The sequence below is a fragment of the Dermacentor albipictus genome, chromosome 1, assembly GCF_038994185.2.
Source record: "Dermacentor albipictus isolate Rhodes 1998 colony chromosome 1, USDA_Dalb.pri_finalv2, whole genome shotgun sequence".
Taxonomy (NCBI): domain Eukaryota; kingdom Metazoa; phylum Arthropoda; class Arachnida; order Ixodida; family Ixodidae; genus Dermacentor; species Dermacentor albipictus.
In genome coordinates this window covers 521,364,596-521,383,922 of record NC_091821.1, presented here as the reverse complement: position 1 = coordinate 521,383,922, position 19,327 = coordinate 521,364,596, and the positions used below count along the sequence as shown (strand labels likewise).

The following is a 19,327-nucleotide window of genomic DNA, read 5'->3' as shown; positions in this document are numbered from 1 at the left end:
TCAAGATCATTTTTGTATTTGCGAAAGCTCCAGTTCTTTTTTTGTTAGTAGCAAGGACGGTGTGCTAACACATTGGTTATGAGGTCTAGCAATCTCAGCTGCCTCAATTATCTCCCAAACCAGCTGGTCATTGTTTTTTCAACACTTCACAGCATCTGAATTCGGTCGCACAAGCTTTAGAGAGACAATACCTGACATGGATACCTAGATTCCTGTTCGCCTGCTCGATGCTAAGTTTTTGTTCCTTTAGTCTTTCATTCGTACATCTTCCAGTTCGCCCTAAATACTTTTTCCCGCATTTCAAAAGTATAGAACACACCACGGCTTCTGTGCAATCCACAAAATGGCTCTGGTGATTTATCGTGCACCCTTGCTGCTTTATCAGCTCTTCTGCATTGACGCATCGGCAGAGTCTTTTCAGTTTTTACGGGGCAGTAAGCACAACATTAATTCCAGCTTTGCTTCTGTCATCCACAATGACTGCTGTGGGAAGGGCTTATTCATTTGTGCTGGTGGCCATTGAAGCCTGCCACTTCCACTGTGCTGACGAACTATGCCATGTCCTTCCTCAAAGAACAGTCTTTGCTGTGGACATGGAAGGGGTTCTGTGGTGTTACTGTTGAAGCTGTTTTAGGCTAAGTCATTACGCACAGTATAAACTTTTTTTATCAGCACGAACAATGCATCACTCAAAAAATTTAAAAGGTTGTGAAGCAGACTTTAGTAAGACAAGTTTTGTCTAGGTAATATAAATGAGAAGCGCCCGTGGTGTCGTCGTCTTTCTTGTGCGTGTTGTTTTTGGTGCAAAATCTTTTTAGTATGCAAGGATCACCAACTAGCCCAGCAGTTAACTCTTCTAAAGTAATAGAATAGACCCTGTGGTGGGAAGCGGTGCAGTGAGTGATGGACTTGCAGGTACTTTTACGTGACACTCCTGCGGGAACCTGTGGCCCGGTTCCTGAGTGAGTTTCGACATGTGCAACGTGGCGCCACCTGGCGAGGCTCCCGCCACTTGTGTGGAGGCCGTGCCCCCACTGCCAACGAGCTGCCTCTCTGCTTCAATGGTTCAGACTGGCGAGATGTCACATTCCAGGTAAATCACTCAGGTCTTTGTTAACTGGCTGCACTTTGGGTAAAACCTGTGTGTATTGCCCCATTGGCCTTTGTGCACGTATTGCCTATTCTTCCATCCTTGCTTCTCTCTCTGTCTACTTGTGGCAGAACAGAGCGAGAGTTGGGCTGTCATGCATCCATAGCTCTGCCTTAGCTCTGGAAGGTCCAGTGGGCAGTTTCCACTAACCCTTTTTTGTCGAGAATTGCACTCTCGCACTTCCAGTTACACGCGGGCATCCAGCATGCTTGGGAGAGTTATTGCAGAAAAGACCTCTGTGGGAGAGCACAAAGAGCATGCACAATTTACAAGACAATCTTTCTTAGCGAGCTACCACCACTTTTATATATTAGGTATGTTTCTAGCCTTTTTAATGGCCAATCTCTGAATATAGCGCAGTCTAAAAATTTGGCCCTATATGTGCTGCTGGGCAGGTGGGCGTCACCCGATCTTGGGTTTTACAACAGATTAGCGCAGTCCCGGCGAAGTCCCCATAGAAGCAATGCATTAAAAACCCCGGTTATCCGACGAAATGTTACATCTGAGCCACGTTATACAACGACCCTCACGAAGCGTGAGACAGAACAGCAGATGAAAGAATAGTGCCGCCACGCTGAAACAGCACCTTTTCTTCTCCACAATCGCTTTCTCCCTCTCTTCTCGGCGTCGTTGCCTCTCGTAGCGTGAACGTATCGTTAGTAATGTGCTTCTTACTGCTCCCTTTCTATTCCAGTGAACTAGCTAGCATCTAGCAACAACAAATTCGTAGATCAAACCACCATGTCATTAGCCGGGCAGCGGGCGCAAGCGAGCGTCTCAGTGTGCGTTTCCTGCTACTCACCGAACATAGCAGTCCCGGCGCCGTAGCAGAAATCTTCCTATGTGCTGGTGCTTACTGCATACCCGAGTTGTAGCCAATGGCTGTCTGCCATTTCTAAGTTTCGCGAGCCAAGCTTTACGCAGCTTCTTGTCCTGCTGCTACATGTGAATAAGGCTGACACCGGGCTCCGTTGCATACGTCCGACACTGCGGCACCGAGCAGTAGCCTACCGGGCTGCATGCCTCCAAAGGCAGCCACTAGCTAATATAGTGTTTTCGAATGTTGTCAAGCAAACACCCAAGGCAGGAAAGCCTCACTACTTAATCAGAACTGCAGCACAGGTGAGACTTTAAACTTTAATTTTCAGCTTGCTTCGGCACTTCTGAAGCAGCCGACACGGCCACTGTGTCCACATGATCCCTCATGCCACGTCACACCGACGGTGGCGCCAGCTTTTGAAGTGCTGGAGCTCGCCCGCAATAATAATCAAAAAGAAAAAAAAGGTTAATGTTATGGCACATCTTCTTACTGACGTTTCAGCCAGTCATTCACTCCGATGAAGATCAGTCCTCTGGCTGAAATGTCAGTAAAAACAGATGCCATAACGTTTGCCGTTGAAATTTTGTTTGAATGACAATGACAATGACAATGATGTTTATTTGCATCAGTACATGACGCGAGGAGCATGCAGAAAAAGCTGCCACATGGACAGCTTGACGAAGCCGCAGGCCCCCGCATTGGCGTTTGCGCGGCGTTAGCACAAAGGTAGTACATCATTGTTTAGATGTGTCCTTTACACAGTAGTGAGCATCGTGAACCATGCGAAGCAAATGAAGAAAAAGAAAGATGTGCTTTAACAGGTCATAGTAAAAATCATCTCTAACCAATAAGGATAAAAAACAATGATAGGCACAACGGTATCAAAACTGTTCAAAAAAAAAGAAACACAAGGGTGAGAAAGATATAATCATAACACAAGGTGTAACAATAACATTTCTCATACAAAGAAAGATGTGCTCTAACAGGTCATAGTAAAAATCATCTCTAACCAATAAGGATAAAAAACAATGATAGGCACAACGGTATCGCAACTGTTCAAAAAAAAAAAAAGAAACACAAGAGTGAGAAAGATATAATCATAACACAAGGTGTAACAATAACATTTCTCATACAAACTAAACAAATGAAAAAACCAAGAATATAAGCTATACAATGGGACTAGTTGTTTTCGATAAGGAAAAATTTGCGAACGCCAGGGAAACAATCTAGTGCAGGCAGAAATAACTATACAGAGCTTTAAGAGAGGTATTTTCCAATCCAGTGGTTTCGTTGTGTAATTTATTCAGTAACCTTGGCAGGTTGTTACGAATAGTTTGTTGTCCGTATGTTGTTCTGACGCTTTCTACTTTCCAAAACTCTCTGGACCTTGTCGCATATACTGCAATGTTGATTTTTAAATCCGCTAGTGTTCTTAGAAACCTGGCTCCATTTTTTATTTCTTGTTTGTACGCTCTACAGAGTTGATAATCGTACATACTGGTAATTGGCATTACATTGTATTTTATAAAAAGTTCACGTGTATGAACATATTTTGGAACATTTTCTACGACTCGTAGGAATTTTTTTTTGCAGTACATAAAGTTTTTCCAAATTTCCCTGTGTGGTAGTAGCCCAAACTAAGTGACAGTAGTTTAGACTAGAAAGAAACAGTGTGTTGAAAATCAGCATCATTATTTTTGTTGGCAGTATATGACGGTTACAGTAAACAAGCCCGATTATTTGAGATAATTTTGTCGCCAAGGAATTTACGTGCATATCCCAGAATAAGTTTTCTTGAAAGATAACACCTAAAGTTTTAAAGTACGGAACTATATCGATAGGAGTTGAATTTAGCAATATAGGCGTATTAATTATTATGCTTTTATTTTTCCTTCAAAAAATTATTCATTTTGCTTTGTTTGTGTTTATTTTAAGACAATTTTTACATGTCCATTCATGCAATTTTTGAAGAATTAAGCTTGCTTCCTCATCTAATTCATCCGCCGACTTTCTTATCAGGAATATGCTGGTATCATCGGCGTAAATTATATAGTTTGCCTTGATACTGATACTAATGATATCATTAATATATAAATTTATGATGGTGTTCTAGATAACATGTGATGAGGGATACAGCCTTCCCGTGGTAACCATAACGTATGAGTTTCCTAATAAGAAGTGAATGATTAACACAATCAAATGCTTTTGTGAAACCTATGAACAACGCCAGAACCAGTTTTCCCTCATCAATTGCCCTTGAAATTAACTCTTTCTGTGCAAGTAAGGCACACTCCGTGCTGAGGCCTTTGCGAAAGCCAAATTGGCATTCATTTAGAAGTTTATGTTTTTGCTCAAAATCCATAAGCCGATTTAAAATGATTTTTTCAAGTACCTTCGAGAACATAGGGAGAATTGATATTGGACGATAGTTGCTCATGTAATTTTTGTCGCCTTTTTTATATAGGACACTAATGCGTGCTTCTTGCATTTTACTGAGAAAAATAGCTTGACTGAGACAAAGGTTGAAAATATATGCAATGCATGGAGCCAGGATATCGACAACGTATTTTAAAGGTTTTATCTGTAACCCGTCAATATCTTTCGCACTGCTGCTGTTTAGATTTTTAATTATGTGGATTACTTCGTTTTCATCTACAGGTTTAAGAAAAATAGTGTTGCTATTAACCGGAATATTACTAAGATCATTTGGTTGCATAGGTGTATTACCTGCACTTGCGAAATATGTATTAAATGTATCTGCAAGCCACTTCCCAGATAATTCTATACCATTAATATCTAATTTAAGAAGTTTACTGATAGGCGGATGATGCCTTAATACAGAGCTGAGCCTTTTCCACATAATCTCAGAGCATCCAGCAGCTGCTGCAAAGAAATTTGCAAAATATTCTCGCCTAGCCTTTTTTATATCTTTATCATGGCGATTACGGCACACTTTAAATTGGCGGAATAATTTGATATCTTTAGTTGAAATAAACTTGCCATAGAGAACGTTTTTATGCGCGATTCGTCCGAGAAGCTTAACGCTTCTCGCTTAACGCGCACTGAGGGAAAGCTAGATTCATATCTTGATTTGACAATGTGAAGAAATTTTTCATAGGCCCCATTTGCTTCGTTGGATCTATATACATCATCCCAACAAGCATTTTCTATTTGTTCCCGAAATATAGACAAATTGCGCGGGGTTATTTTTTGCATCTGGTGCATTGGCTGCGTTACCTTCTCTCGAATGTGCCCTTTGGCGCAAATAAATATAGGCAAGTGGTCACTGATGTCATAGGCAAATACACCCGCCTTAACTTTTTCAGGGATGATATTTGTGAAAAAAATATCTATTAGAGATGATGAATATTCGGTAACTCTAGTGGGCAAGTCTATTACATTCACTAAACCATTCACCTTCAGTAAAATATCTAATTGTAAAGTTTGGGAATCGTTTTTCATCATATTAATATTGATGTCCCCGCCGAAAAAAAAATCAAGCAGATTTTTATTAACAAACTCAAAGATTTCTTCTAATTTATCAAAAAACTTGCTAACGCTGTCATTGGGAGGGCGATAACACACTATAGTAACGGTGTTATGCATTCTTATTGCTAGAATTTCATAGTCAGTTGTTGTTGCGGAAAGTTCGGGCAGTAAGTCACACTCGAATACTTCCTTTACCAGGATGCAAACTCCGCCTCAGCGAGAGTATGACCGATTTAAGTAGAAGGTACTATAATTTGGGATTTGGAAAATATCCGCATCGTTCATTGACCACGTTTCTGTTAACAGTATCGTGTCAAATGATTGTCCTAGCTGTTCAAAAAACAAGGAGAGGTCGTTTTTCTTATTAGAAACTGAGCGGATGTTTAGATGAAAAGCATTTAAAGGATTGCTGAAATTTTTTGCCTAAATGCTGACTGAATACTTGTGGCAATATGTAAGTCTCCCCACTTGCACAAGCCATCGTTATCAAGAACTGTTTTTAAGCGAGTTTATCAAGATCCCTCTCGGTAGAAACAGCTACTGCCTGTTCACCGTCGGTTTTTCGGACAAGAACGCGGCCGTTGCTGTGCCACACATATCTGTAGTTTGCTCGCTTCGCCCATATCTTTGTCTGAAAGAGCAAATCGCGGGTCCTTTTCGTGACATTTTCAGCAGGAATACATCGTCTTTCGATTCACGCAACTTCTGTCTGCTTTTCCACCAGCGGTCCCTATCTGCTTGTTTCGCGAAGCGACAGATTATACCCGGTATCTTTTCTTTCTTTGACGGCAGCCGGTGAACTGAAACAACGTCATTTTCTGAGAGCTGTGGAAGTTCGAGCTGCACGGCTACGTCGTTTAGCTTTTCGAGCAGGTTTTTTTTCAGAGTGTTGAATCCCATGAAATTCCAGGTTTAAGCGGCGGTTACTCCATTCAAGTTGGTCAATTTCAGTGTGAAGCTGATTGACATCGCTCTCGTTTCCCTCAAGTCTTTCGGTTCTGCGTTTTAGATCCTTGATCTCATTTTCATTTCGCTCTGTTCGTTGTTGCAGTTCATCGTACTGTTCGCTCAGAAATTGTAAAGTGTCTTCAATGCCTTCAACTACCTCTCGGAGTGGCAACAGCTGGTCAAGCTTTCCGTTAATGGTCATTAACAACTGTTGCACGTCTTGCGCGTCAGAATCATCACTAGATTTGTTAGGTTGCACACGTAATTTCTGCCGTCTACAGGACGTGCAGCGCCAAGCCAGGCGGTGCACATCTCCCTTCGACCTAATTGTCGTGTCCGAGATTCCCGAGCATTTCCCGGTGTGAAATTTAGAAGTACACTCTCTACATTCAATTATAGAGTCTGAAACAGTAAGCGTTAGTTCACAAGTGGCGCATATCATATTGCAGAACTTGGTTTGGAACAATTTGGCAGCAGCAGCATCAGCAATAGGGAAAAAAAAGTACTAAGTATCGAAATACTAACCTGCGAAAAGGCAGGTTGTTATTTTGACGATGCTTCTTCGATGCTGCCGCTGCTGCCAATGTGAAAGCAGGCCTCGATTTCCACCACTTTATAGCTTGCTCTGTCGATGGTGGCGCTTGCAGCAAAGACGCTTGCAGGGCTACGCCCACCAAGGTTGCAGCAAGCATGGTAGCGACGTCTCAGGACAGCTGGCGTTATCTGCGAAAAGGCAGGTTGTTGCTTTGACGATCCTTCTTCGATGCTGCCGCTGCTGCCAAACAAATTTGAATTGTCTGATGGCTGGATTCAAATGCAGGACCTCTAGAACAGAAGCCCGATACCGTAAGCATTGCACCACAGTTGCTTTTGCCTGCCTTAAAATCAGATTGTAGTTTTGGCATCTAATACCTGAGAAATTACTCAACAGTAACACTGTTGTGAGGTGGAGACAAACAGGAATATAGCCACATGGTGGCCGAAGCGCCCCAGCAACAACACTTCCTCATCATTGTCTCTTGCTTGCACGTCCTGTTATGTATCGTGACACTACGCTGCCGGGGTTGGAGCGCCGACCCGGTGCAAGTGATTATGGTCCGGCAAAGGCACACATGTAGAGCTTTAAATGGAAGACATGAACAACATCGGTTTTTGACTGTACAGACAACAGGCCTGGCTCTTCGGGAGCAATCTTGTACGTCACATCTAAAAGCTGTTGCAGAATTTGGTAGGGACCTGAATATCACGACAAAAGTTTTGCCAATAGGCCCACACAATGAGATAGTGACCCCAAGAGTGTGAGCAGCCAGGTAAATACAGCACGTCCCTATGGTGCCTGTTGTAACGGGACTTCTGGGAAGCCTGGGAATCAGTGAGGCCAGCATGGGTGATCTGACGGGCCTGTGCTGCCATAGAAATTGCATCGCGGGCATAAGTGGTGTGTGACTGTGGGACTTGTAATAATACAGTGTCCAGGGGCAAAATGGGATCACAGCCAAACAGTAGATAAAACAGTGAGTAACCTGCAGTTTCATGGCGGGATGAATTGTACACGAAGGTGACATATGGCAGAGCGACATATCCCAGTCCTGGTGGTCTGGAGAAACGTACATAGCTAACCTAGCTAGCATGCCAGTAAGCATTCTGTTCAGTTCTGTGAGGCTGTTTGTGTGTGGATGGTAAGCAGTGGTTATGTGATGCATAGTAGAGCATAGGCGGAGGATATCATCAATGGCTTTTGACAACAAGTAACATTCACGATCTCTGAGGAGCTGACGTGGAGCACCGTGGTGCAGGATGATGTTATATAAGAGGAAATCCGCAACGTCATTAGCACAACTTGTAGGCAGAGCTCCCGTAACACTGGCGCGGATGGCGTAATCTGTTGCAACAACAACAAGGAAAAGGCCAAGTAGGTCGAGTCCCACGCGAAGGAGAGGCTCTATGGGAATACAATGGGTTGTAAAAGCCCACCTGGAGCCATGGGAGCAGGTTTCCGGCACTGGCACAAGTTGCAAGCAGTCACATACCGTCGCACAGAGCGCTAGAGGTCGGGCCAGAAGAAACGATGCCGGACTCGATCAAAGGTGCGAGTAACACTGAGATGCCCAGTGGTAGGTGCGTCATGGAGTTGTTAAAGCAAGGTGTGTTGAAAGTGCCCCGGTACGGCTAACAGTAAGTCAGCACCATCAGGGCGCAAGTTGTGTTTGTACAGGACTCCATCGGAAATACAGAAGAGATGCAGGGAAGGATCAATAGTTGACAAACTTAACCGATCCATGATGGTTCGCAGAAAGGGATCACGGCGCTGTTCATCGCCACTGTTGAGGAAGCCTGAGATGGACATAACGCTGGCGTCGGATTCGAGGTTTGTGGCGTCCAGTGGATCAACAGGGTGGCAGGGCAAGCAGTTGGCGCCCTGATGTAAATGACTAGATTTGTACACTACAGAGAAAGTGTACCCTTGCAAGCGCAGTGGGCAATGCCCAAGATGCCCTGTGGGATCCTTGAATGAGTAGGGCCAGCAGAGTGCATGGTGGACGGTAATTACGTGGAAATGGCGACCAAATAGGTATCGGCGAAACTTCGCTATCGCCCAAACCAGCGCTAGGCACTTTCGCTCCATGATAGAATAGTTTCATTCGGCCGTGGACAGAGGACGGCTTGCGTAAGCAATAATGCACTCTTGACCATGCTGAATATGGGCAAGAACACTGCCAATGTCGTGACCACTAGCATCTGTACAGGTTTCAGTGGGTGCTGAAGGGTCAAAATGGGCTAAAATTGGGGAGCTAGTCCATAGTCTGATGAGTGCTGTGAAGGCTTCGGCCTGCCGCTGTCCCCAAGTGAAAGTGACGTTGTTCTTTAAATGCTCGGTGGGAGGGCGCGCAGTATCAGCAAAACTTTGAGCAAAGTGACGAAAGTACAAGCATAAGCCTATAAAGCTGCGAACATCCTTAACTGAGCATGAGCAAAACAAGAACTAGGTGAAAGCAGAAGCCAACGTTTCGACAAGTGCACTTGTCTTCTTCGAGGCGACATAGGCTTTCCTCGCCACAATATACATAGGTGTGGTTCTTCAAAAGGGGAGAGGATGTAAGGCAGGTGGGCGCAGCAATGAGTGAAGGCGTGTCATTGTGTTGAATTGAGAATAAAGGAGCGCTGTGCACAAGGCCAGTGACCCGGCCCTCTGTCAAGCACGTGTCAGCACTCGTGTGTTAGCCGGCGCGTCAATGGCGTCTGACACTCCGGCGCGAAAAAAAAAAAAGCAAAGAAAAAACTGAACAAAAAGCTAAGAAACAAAACTAAGTGTTCTTGTCAATAGCTTGAAATTTAGCATAGCGAATAGATTCTAACCGAGCATGGCCCAGGAAAGTCTTGCACGGCTCAAACTTTGGCCAGGTCAGGTTGAATTCCATTGGCGTTTATAAGGTGCCCGAGAATGCTTATTCACGACGGCCGAAGTGACACTTCGTCGAGTTGAGCTGAAGTTTCGCTGCGCGAAACACAGCAAGGACAGTCGCGAGATGCTAAATGTGGGTTTCAAAGGTTGGAGCAAAAACGATTACGTCGTCGAGATAACACGGACAAATGGTCCACTTCAAGCCTCAGAGAAGGGTGTCCATCGTTCTCTCGAATGTCACTGGGGCATTGGAAAGCCTGAAGGGCATGACTCTGAATTGAAAACGTTCATCAGGCGTAATAAAGGCCGTCTTCTCGCGATCCTTGTCATCAACAGCGATCTGCCAGTAGCCCGAGCGGAGGTCATCATCACCATCATCATCAGCCTGGTTACGCCCACTGCAGGGCAAAGGCCTCTCCCACACTTCTCCAACTGCCCCGGTCATGTACTAATTGTGGCCATGTTGTCCCTGCAAACTTCTTAATCTCATCCGCCCACTTTCTGCCGCCCTCTGCTATGCTTCCCTTCCTTGGAATCCATTCCGTAACTCTTAATGACCATCGGTTATCTTCCCTCCTCATTACGTGTCCTGCCCATGCCCATTTCTTTTTCTTGATTTCAACTAAGATATCATTAACTCACGTTTGTTCCCTCACCCAATCTGCTCTTTTCTTATCCCTTAACGTTACACCTATAATTCTTCTTTCCATAGCTCGTTGCGTCGTCCTCAATTTAAGTAGAACCCTTTTCGTAAGCCTCCAGGTTTCTGCCCCGTACGTGAGTACTGGTAAGACACAGCTGTTATAAACTTTTCTCTTGAAGTACAATAGCAACCTGCTGTTCATGATCTGAAAATGCCTGCCAAACGCACCCCAGCCCATTCTTATTCTTCTGATTATTTCAGTCTCATGATCCGGATCCGCAGTCACTACCTGTGCTAAGTAGATGTATTCCCTTACCACTGCCAGTGCCTCTTTACCTATCGTAAACTGCTGTTCTCTTTTGAGACTGTTAAACATTACTTTAGTTCTCTGCAGATTAATTTTTAGACCCACCCATCGGCTTTGCCTCTCCAGGTCAGTGAGCATGCATTGCAGTTGGTCCCCTGAGTTACTAAGCAAGGCAATATGATCAGCGAATCGCAAGTTACTAAGGTATTCTCCATTAACTCTTATCCCGAATTCTTCCCAATCCAGGTCTCTGAATACCTCCTGTAAACACGCTGTGAATAGCATTGGAGAGATTGTATCTCCCTCCCTGACGCCTTTGTTTATTGGGATTTTGTTGCTTTCCTTATGGAGGACTACGGTGGCTGTGGAGCCGCTATAGATATCTTTCAGTATTCAGTATACGGCTCTTCTACACCCTGACTCCGCAATGCCTCCATGACTGCTGAGGTTTCGACTGAATCAAACGCTTTCTCGTAATCAATTAAAGCTACATATAAAGGTTGGTTATATTCCACACATTTTTCTATCATCTCATTGATAGTGGGAATATGGTCTATTGTTGAGTAGCCTTTACGGAATCCTGCCTGGTCCTTTGGTTGACGGAAGTCTAAGGTGTTCCTGATTCTATTTGAAAGTACCTTAGTAAATACTTTGTAGGCGATGGACAGTAAGCTGATCGGTCTATAATTTTTCAAGTCTTTGGCGTCCCCTTTCTTAAGGATTAGGATTATGTTAGCATTTTTCCAAGATTCCGGTACGCTTGAAGTCATGAGGCATTGCGTATACAGGGTGGCCAGTTTCTCTAGAACAATCTGCCCACCATCCTTCAACAAATCTGCTGTTACCTGATCCTCCCCAGCTGCCTTCCCCCTTTGCGTCGCTCCCAAGGCTTTCTTTACTTCTTCCGGCGTTACCTTTGAGATTTCAAATTCCTCTAGACTATTTTCTTTCCCATTATCGTCGTGGGTGCCACTAGTACTGTATAAATCTCTATAGAACTCCTCAGCCACTTGAACTATCTCATCCATATTAGTAATGATATTGCCGGCTTTGTCTCTTAACGCATACATCTGATTCTTGCCAATTCCTAGTTTCTTCTTCACTGCTTTTAGGCTTCCTCCTTTCCTGACAGCATGTTCAATTCTATCCATGTTATACTTCCTTATGTCAGCTGTCTTACGCTTGTTGATTAACTTCGAAAGTTCTGCCAGTTCTTTCTAGCTGTAGGGTTAGAGGCTTTCATACATAGGCGTTTCTTGATCAGATCTTTTGTCTCCTGTGATAGCTAACTGGTATTCTGTCTAACGGAGTTACCACTGACTTCTATTGCACACTCCTTAATGATGCCCACAAGATCGTCGTTCATTGCTTCAACACTAAGGTCCTCTTCCTGAGTTAAAGCAGAATACCTGTCCTGTAGGTTAATCTGGAATTCCTCTATTTTCCCTCTTACCGCTAACTCATTGATCGGCTTCTTATGTACCAGTTTCTTCCGTTCCCTCCTCAGGTCTAGGGTAATTCGAGTTCTTACCATCCTATGGTGTCTAGTAGCATACGGTGAGGGGCTAATTGGTATGACATTATGAGAACAAAGAAAAACTGCGCAAAAAAGAACAAGACAGAGAAATTGATTGACTGATTGAAAACATCTTTATTTGCAGGATATTCGTAGAACTCGTGGGTGGGCCGCCTATTCTGGTAGCCCACTGGTTACTGCTGCTGCGCTGGCCCTCCCCGCCAGCCAGTGCTGACGGTCAGGATCATCGCTGAGCAGAATAGCCTCCCACTGCTCTTTTGAGGGATTTGGGATGGGGTCAACTATGAGATTAATCTGGCAAGCCCACACCATGTGGTAGAGGTTAGCTACCGCTCCACAGTGTGGGCATTGCGGGGAGTATAGTGTAGGGTACCACTGGTGTAACTTAGCTGGCGTTGGGTATGTATTAGTTTGTAGCCTCCTAAGAGTGTTCTCTTGCAACTTATTGAGGGAGTTATCTGGTGTTGGGTACTCCTTCCTGGCTGTTCTGTATGGTGTGAGAATGTCAGCATACACTGCTAAAGCAGTTAGGTCCCAGCATTCTTCACGGTCATCAGGGGGATCTCGGTATAGAAGAGCTCGGGCATGCCTGTGTGTGGCTTCGTTTCCTCCTGGTAGTTCCAGGTGACCGGGAAACCAGATGACTGAGGCTTGGCTGGGTGGATGCTTAGTCAGCAATGACAACCCTGACCTGTGAATTAATCCATTATTGAAGTTGCGACAGGCGTTCTGGGAGTCAGTGAGCACATCGGCGTTGGGGTTAGATGCTATAGCTAATGCTATAGCTGCTTCCTCTGCGTGAGTGGGGTTGGAAGTTTTCATCGAGGCGCAATTCACCATCGATCCTGAAGGCGTTGAAACCACAATAGTCATCACTCCATTCTTTGGCCCTGCGGCGTCCACATAGAGGGTGTTAGGTTGCTCGTCCCATTTCTTCTGCAGGGCTTCCCCTTTTGCTTTTCTCCTTTCGATGTTATATACGGGATGCATGTTCCGCGGAATATGGGGTACACGTTGATGCGTCTCCTCACATCACGTGGTACCTCTTCCCTTTGGTCTATTGTATAGGGCAGATTAATATGGATCTTTTCGAGCAGATCTCTACCTGGTTTTGTGAGTGCAAGCCTATTGAGTTGTGAGAGGCATTGTGCTTCCCACATCTCTTTGAGGGTATTATGTACTCCTAGAGCCATGAGCTTTGCCGTTGGCGTGGAGTTTGGTAGCCCCAGTGCGGTCTTGTAGGCCTTCCGGATCAGTGTCTCCAACTTTTCAATTTCCGACTTGGAGAGGTTAAGGAATGCCGTCCCGCACATTATCCGAGAAATCACGAAAGCCTGCACTAAGCGGATGGCGTCCCTTTCCTTCATGCCTTGGTGCTTATTTCTGATACGATGCATCATCCGGAGGATTTTCTCGGTGGATGTTGTAAGCTTCTTCACAGTGGTGGTGTTCTGTCGCCCCTGCGGGATATACAGCCCTAGGATCTTGATCTCCGTGGGTTTCGGTACTGAGTGGTTGTCTATATACACCGTGATGTTCTGCGCCAGGGGTGTCCTCGGGTTCTTCAGGATGAGCAACTCGGACTTTTCCGGCGCACACTGGAGGCCTCTTTCCCTTGCGTACTGGTCCACCGTGTCCGCTGCTGCTTGAAGACGCTCCTCGATCTCGGCGTCACTCCCCGAGTTGCACCAGACAGTGATATCATCCGCATACAATGTGTGTTTGATACCCGGGATTTCGGAGAGAAGGCCTGGGAGATCTTTCATAGCCAAATTGAACAAAAGGGGTGACAGTACCACCCCTTGCGGAGTTCCTCTCGGGCCTAGGGCCTAGGGCCTGATTTTATTCCACCGAAGTTTATAGTGGCTTGCCTTGCTGATAAGAAGTTTTTGACATAGTTGTAGGTTCTGGTGCCACAGTTGGTGTCGGCGAGGCTGTGAAGAATATTTTTATGCAGAACGTTGTCAAACGCTCCTTTCAAATCAAGTGCCAGGATGGCCCTTGTCTGTGACTTGGGGGGAGTCTCAAGGAGATCCTTGTACAGGTACAAGAGGGCGTCCTGGGTCGATAGGTGAGGGCGAAAGCCGAATTGAGTGTTAGGTAGGAGGTTGTTCTCTTCTAAGTATCTACTGAGTCTCGTGTTGATGACCCTCTCTATGAGCTTTCCCAAACACGAGGTCAGCGATATCGGTCTTAGATTATCCAGTTTAAGGGGTTTGTTCGGCTTTGGAATGAACCGAACCTCGGCCGTCTTCCAGGATATTGGTAGCGTTCCTGTAGCCCAATGCTGCTCGTTGAAGCATTCCACCAGCGAGGTGATGGTGTCATCGCTGAGGTTAAATAAGAGCTTAGCTGTTATTTGATCTGGACCTGGAGCTGCATTTTTCTCATGGCCGCTATTTCTGCTTCGATCTCTTCTTTCGTGAGTAGGATGTCCAGCTTCGCATTCGGTAGCCCAGAATACTCCGGTTGTTCCACTACTGGGTCCGTGCACAAATACCTGGTCTTGAGCTTTTCGATCAACTCTGTGTCCGTACCCGGGATGGTGTGTACAATCTTCGTGACCCTGACTTTGGTGGCCGACTTGCTGCTGCTGGGGTCGATTAGGACACGCAGGAGCTTCCAAGTCTTTGACACACCTAGCTTCCCCTGAATACCATCGCAGAGTGTATTCCAGTTCTGTCTAGCCAAGGATATGGCGTAGGATTCTGTCTTTTTGTTTATCTCGTCTATTTTTTTCCTGAGTTTGCGGTTAAGCCGTTGTCTTCGCCATCTCTTTGTCAATGAGTGTCTTGCTTCCCATAAATGTAGAAGGTGCGGATCGACCGCTGGGCAATCTTCTGTCGTGCAGACCTCTTTCGTAAAGGCATTCAAAGCTTGCACCTCACCCTTAACCCATTCCTCTAGGTTTGTAATAGAGTTTGCAGTAGATGCCCGGGCCTGTCTCCACCTGTCCCAGTTCGTAATTCTTGCGATACCTATTTTGCGTTTGCACGCGTTTGTGCTTATCTCCAGAGAGAGGATGAAGTGATCGCTTCCCAGGTGCTGTTCGGTATTCTTCCAAATCGCGCTGTTTATGTTCTTGGTGAACGTCAGGTCCGGACACGTGTCTCTACTAACACTGTTTCCCAGCCTCGTAGGGTAAGTGGGATCGGTGAGGATCGATAGCCCTTCTTGCGTCACCACTACTTCCAGTTTTCTGCCTTTTGGTGTCGCCGCCGGGTAGCCCCATGAAGGGTGCGGTGCGTTGAAGTCGCCCCCAATCACGCAGGGGGCATGGCCCGCTAAGCTCAGAAATTTCTTTATGAGGGAACCCAATCTTGCGTGCCTGTCTTTGGGAGGGCTGTAAACGTTCAATACATGCGTGCTTGTCGCTCCTCTTTGGAGAGGAAGAATAGCAATGTAGCAGTGCGCAATATCCGGCTCGAAAGGGTCGTGGAGTATGGCAGTGTATAGTTTGTGCACTAACGTGGCAGTTAACTGGTCTTGCTGATAAGTCACATAGTCTTGGAGTTTGATAGGTATTAGGTGGGGTTCTTGAATTAGGATAGCTGCCGGTGGGTCAGATTCCTGAGATAGTAGGAGATTAAGAGCCGCCTGCTTTCTCCTGTAGCCCCAGCAGTTCCACTGCCAGATCTTTATTCTAGGTTTGGCTGGCATGGTGAGTCCGTATCGGAGGGCTCGTCCACTTGCATTGTACGAGCGAATTCGGACTTATGTCTTTTATCCGCATGTTCCTTCCGAAGTGCAGAAATTGCCGTCTCCCTGTATCATCTGTTGTTTGCAATCTGCTCTTGAATTTCTTGGAATTGGTTGTTCACATAAATTGGAAAGGCTCGAAACTCCTCCTTGAAGGATCGGAGTTCTTAGATAATTTGTTGGTAGACCTCGCCTAAAGCAGGCTGGGAGCTAGGTGCCTGCTGAGTTTGGCTTTGAGGTGTCGGCTGAGTTACCGGCGTTATTGCATTAGTAGTGGCTCGCTTAAGCTCTTGGTTTTGGATTGTTAAAGCGCTGACTTGTTTTTTCAAGACTTTCTATCTCTTTTTTGAGTGCTGCCAACTGCGTGTTATTATGCGGGGAGGACGAGGGGAGGGGAGGCCACTCTGCAAAGCTCACCTTCGAATCTGAGAGCTGACCCGAGGACGTCTTCTTCAGCGCCCTGGTGGTCTTTGTGTGGTTCTCCTTCCCTTGTTCTTTACCCGCCTCCACGTGACTGGCGTTCTGGTTGGAGCCGGTTGCCCGGCGTCTCAAGCTCGAACGGCCGTGAGAGGTGGAACGAGAGTGGGAGACTGATGACGACGCTCCTCGCCATCACTGTTCAGGCTGCTTCTTCTGCCTCGGCCTGCTCCCACCTTCTTCAAGTTCCGTTGTTGATGCCGCGTTTGATGACGTGGCGCTAGCGTTCTTGTTCAGCGGTCTGTGGAATTTCTCCTTGCAGTCCCTTGAATAAGTCTTGTGCGGACCTTTGCACAGCGTGCAAACGGGTGCGCACTCGTGCGTCTCATCTGGACTCGGCATTCCACAGTTCTGGCAAGCAGCCCCCTTGGGTTTCGGGCAGACGTCTGCTCGGTGACCTGGCATTCCACAGTTGATGCAAGCCGCCCTCGTTTTCCGGTAGATGTAGCAGCGGCGCTCTGACCACCCGTAGTTGACCGTGAATGGAACTTTCTGGCCGGCGAAGACCATGACTGCCGACGTAGTCTTGCCCAGATGGCGCGCTCCCAGGATTGTATGGCTGGGTGAGGAGACGTCTTGGAAGATAGAGTCATCACCCACTTCAGGCTTAATATTATGTATTACACTTCTGCAAACATCCTCTGGCAAGGCAACGTAGGCGGTGACTGTTATACTCTTGCCGTCGAGGTGCAGACTATTAAGCTTGGCGAGGCGGAACGCATCTTCCTCACAGTGAGTACATATCATTATAATGTTCTGCTGGCTAACAACGCGCAGAGTTGGCTTTTCTTGTAGTGGTGTGTCAAGGGCCACTTGGATCCCTAATTCGAGATCGAAGGAGCGTGGAGCCATAGATTGCAGATCCACCGTGGTTTTAGGTCGGATGATGACGTTGTGTGGAAAATTCTTTAAACTCGGTAGACGCGGAGGTCTCGATGCGGAAGGCTCTCGGCGTTCTTTCTGCTCCGGCTCTTGCTTGGGAGCTGTCGATTTAGCTTGCGCCGCTCTTTTGTTGTTGCGCCGGGACCATATGTTCCAGCCATGGCTGTTGTCTTCCTTCGGGAGATCCTGCGGGGGCATCAGCTGCTGCTGGGATGTTGGTACATGGCTGAAGTCCATCTCCGTCGGGTCGTAGCCTCTTAGGGAATTCATAGTAGTCGCGGTAGTCATGAGTGAAACGGGAGCACTCACCGGCGAACGTTGTTAGACTCAGCGTTGCACGAACGCCATGCCGCGCATCCGCGGGCGCACCTGCGTCTCTGCTGCGGTGAGGCACACAAACCACTCGGCCGTTAGGGTTAGCGCTCTTCGCGTGGTGCTGAGAAGTCACACAGTCTTTACGGCCGAGAATATGGCACTCACAGGTTCACAGGTGGTACCAGGCGATGCCAGGCGTTGAAGGGAACCCGGGGATGGTAAATATACGGTGATCCAATATTGTAATCCGCCACAATCGAAGATTGTCAACGGAGCCCAAGCATCGAACGTCCGCTCTTGACGAACGCTTGCAGCGCCCCCCCAAGACAGAGAAAGAACCACACGACAAAGGCGCAGACTAACAACTGGTTTAATGCTCCAATGCCTCTTTCCTACCAACAACAGAGCGCATGCGCACCAACCACAAAAACCAATGCCGCTATCATGTAGTCAAGCCTAGAAACGCCAACTCCTTGCGGTGCAAATGTGTGGAAGCCTCACTAACACATTTATCTGGCCCTAATCTTGCGATTTCTAAAGCTTCGATTACTTCACGATCTTTCTTATCCCATGCACGTCCGACAATCTTAGTCCTGCCAAAAAGTGGGGTACAAACTTTGCCGTCATGCCTGCAGGTCTTGCAATGCTTAGGAAGATGCTGTCCTCTAGAATCATCTAGGGAATTGGCATATTCTAATAATCTAATATTAATGCAGCGGCCTGTTTGTCCAACATACATGTTGCCACAACTCAGCGGAATCTCATAGATGACATTCGCTCTACAGGGCACAAACTTGTTCCTGTGATTAGTGCTGCACTCGATTTTCTTTTTCCTATCAGGTCTAACTAAATTGCACAGACTGGACAGCTTACAAGGTGCCGAAAAGAGAACCTGGATGCCGAACTTACCCGCGACCCTCTTCAGGCCGTGCGAGACCCTGTGGACAGAGGGCATAACTTCATACTTCTTCCTCTCCTGTGGATCCGCCCCACGAGGCTTTGAACTTTGTCGGAAGGGCTTCAACAGGGACTCGGCAACAGCCCGAAGAAGGGCCAACGGAAAACCGGCCGACTGAAGGTGATCAGCTTGGGCATTAAAACTAGACTGAACCTTATGTGGACAGGACTTCACTAACGAAGCCCTGAGGCATGTTGACGCAATCCCCCTCTTGACCACCTTCGAATGGCTCGAGTTGAAGGGCAGAAGTGCTTTTTTCGACCTAGGCATGTATGCCCAGCAGAGGTGGTCAGGATCGTGAAAAAATAATTTTAAGTCTAAGAATTGCAAGCAAGACTTTCAGGAAGTTCAATAGTAAAATTAAAACTGGCAAAAGCAGACTTAAAGGTTGCTAAAACCTCCGATGCCACCTGTGTCAAGTTATCGTTGTGGTCTAAATTTAAAGGAATTAAAAAATCATCGACGTATCAGAACACACGAATGATGCAGTCGTCAGAAAGTACCCGCGATAGCGAGCGGTCAAGTTCGGCTAAAAGGATCTCAGACAAAACAGGGGCTACACTGTGCTGGCTACGCTGACACACTGTGCTGACACTGGCTACGGTGTCTGTGCTTCAGCTTGAAGGGAATGGGCCCTGCAGGCTTCCGGGCTCTCAAGGGTTACCAGGCCCTGGCCCAGTCATGTGCCGAGTTCCTTTG

General features: G+C 46.5%; 2 protein-coding genes across 5 annotated transcripts in view; one reads left to right on the top strand and one right to left on the bottom strand.

Annotated features, from left to right (window-relative positions):
• LOC139054905 (heparan-sulfate 6-O-sulfotransferase 1-like) overlaps nt 1-19,327 on the top strand; it is a 180,664-nt gene that overhangs the window by 61,495 nt on the left and 99,842 nt on the right. For all 4 annotated transcript variants that reach the window (XR_011511610.1, XM_070532638.1, XM_070532637.1 and 1 more), the window contains one exon: nt 916-1,093. Coding sequence is in view for 3 of the 4 variants with exons in the window: in XM_070532638.1 (XP_070388739.1) it covers nt 916-1,093 (178 nt within the window). In the remaining variant the exon portion in view is untranslated. The remainder of the gene's footprint in view (nt 1-915; nt 1,094-19,327) is intronic.
• LOC135905537 (uncharacterized) overlaps nt 7,002-19,327 on the bottom strand; it is a 121,898-nt gene continuing 109,572 nt past the window's right edge. The window contains exon 2 of the mRNA XM_070532642.1: nt 7,002-7,130. The gene's annotated coding sequence lies outside the window, so the exon portion shown is untranslated. The remainder of the gene's footprint in view (nt 7,131-19,327) is intronic.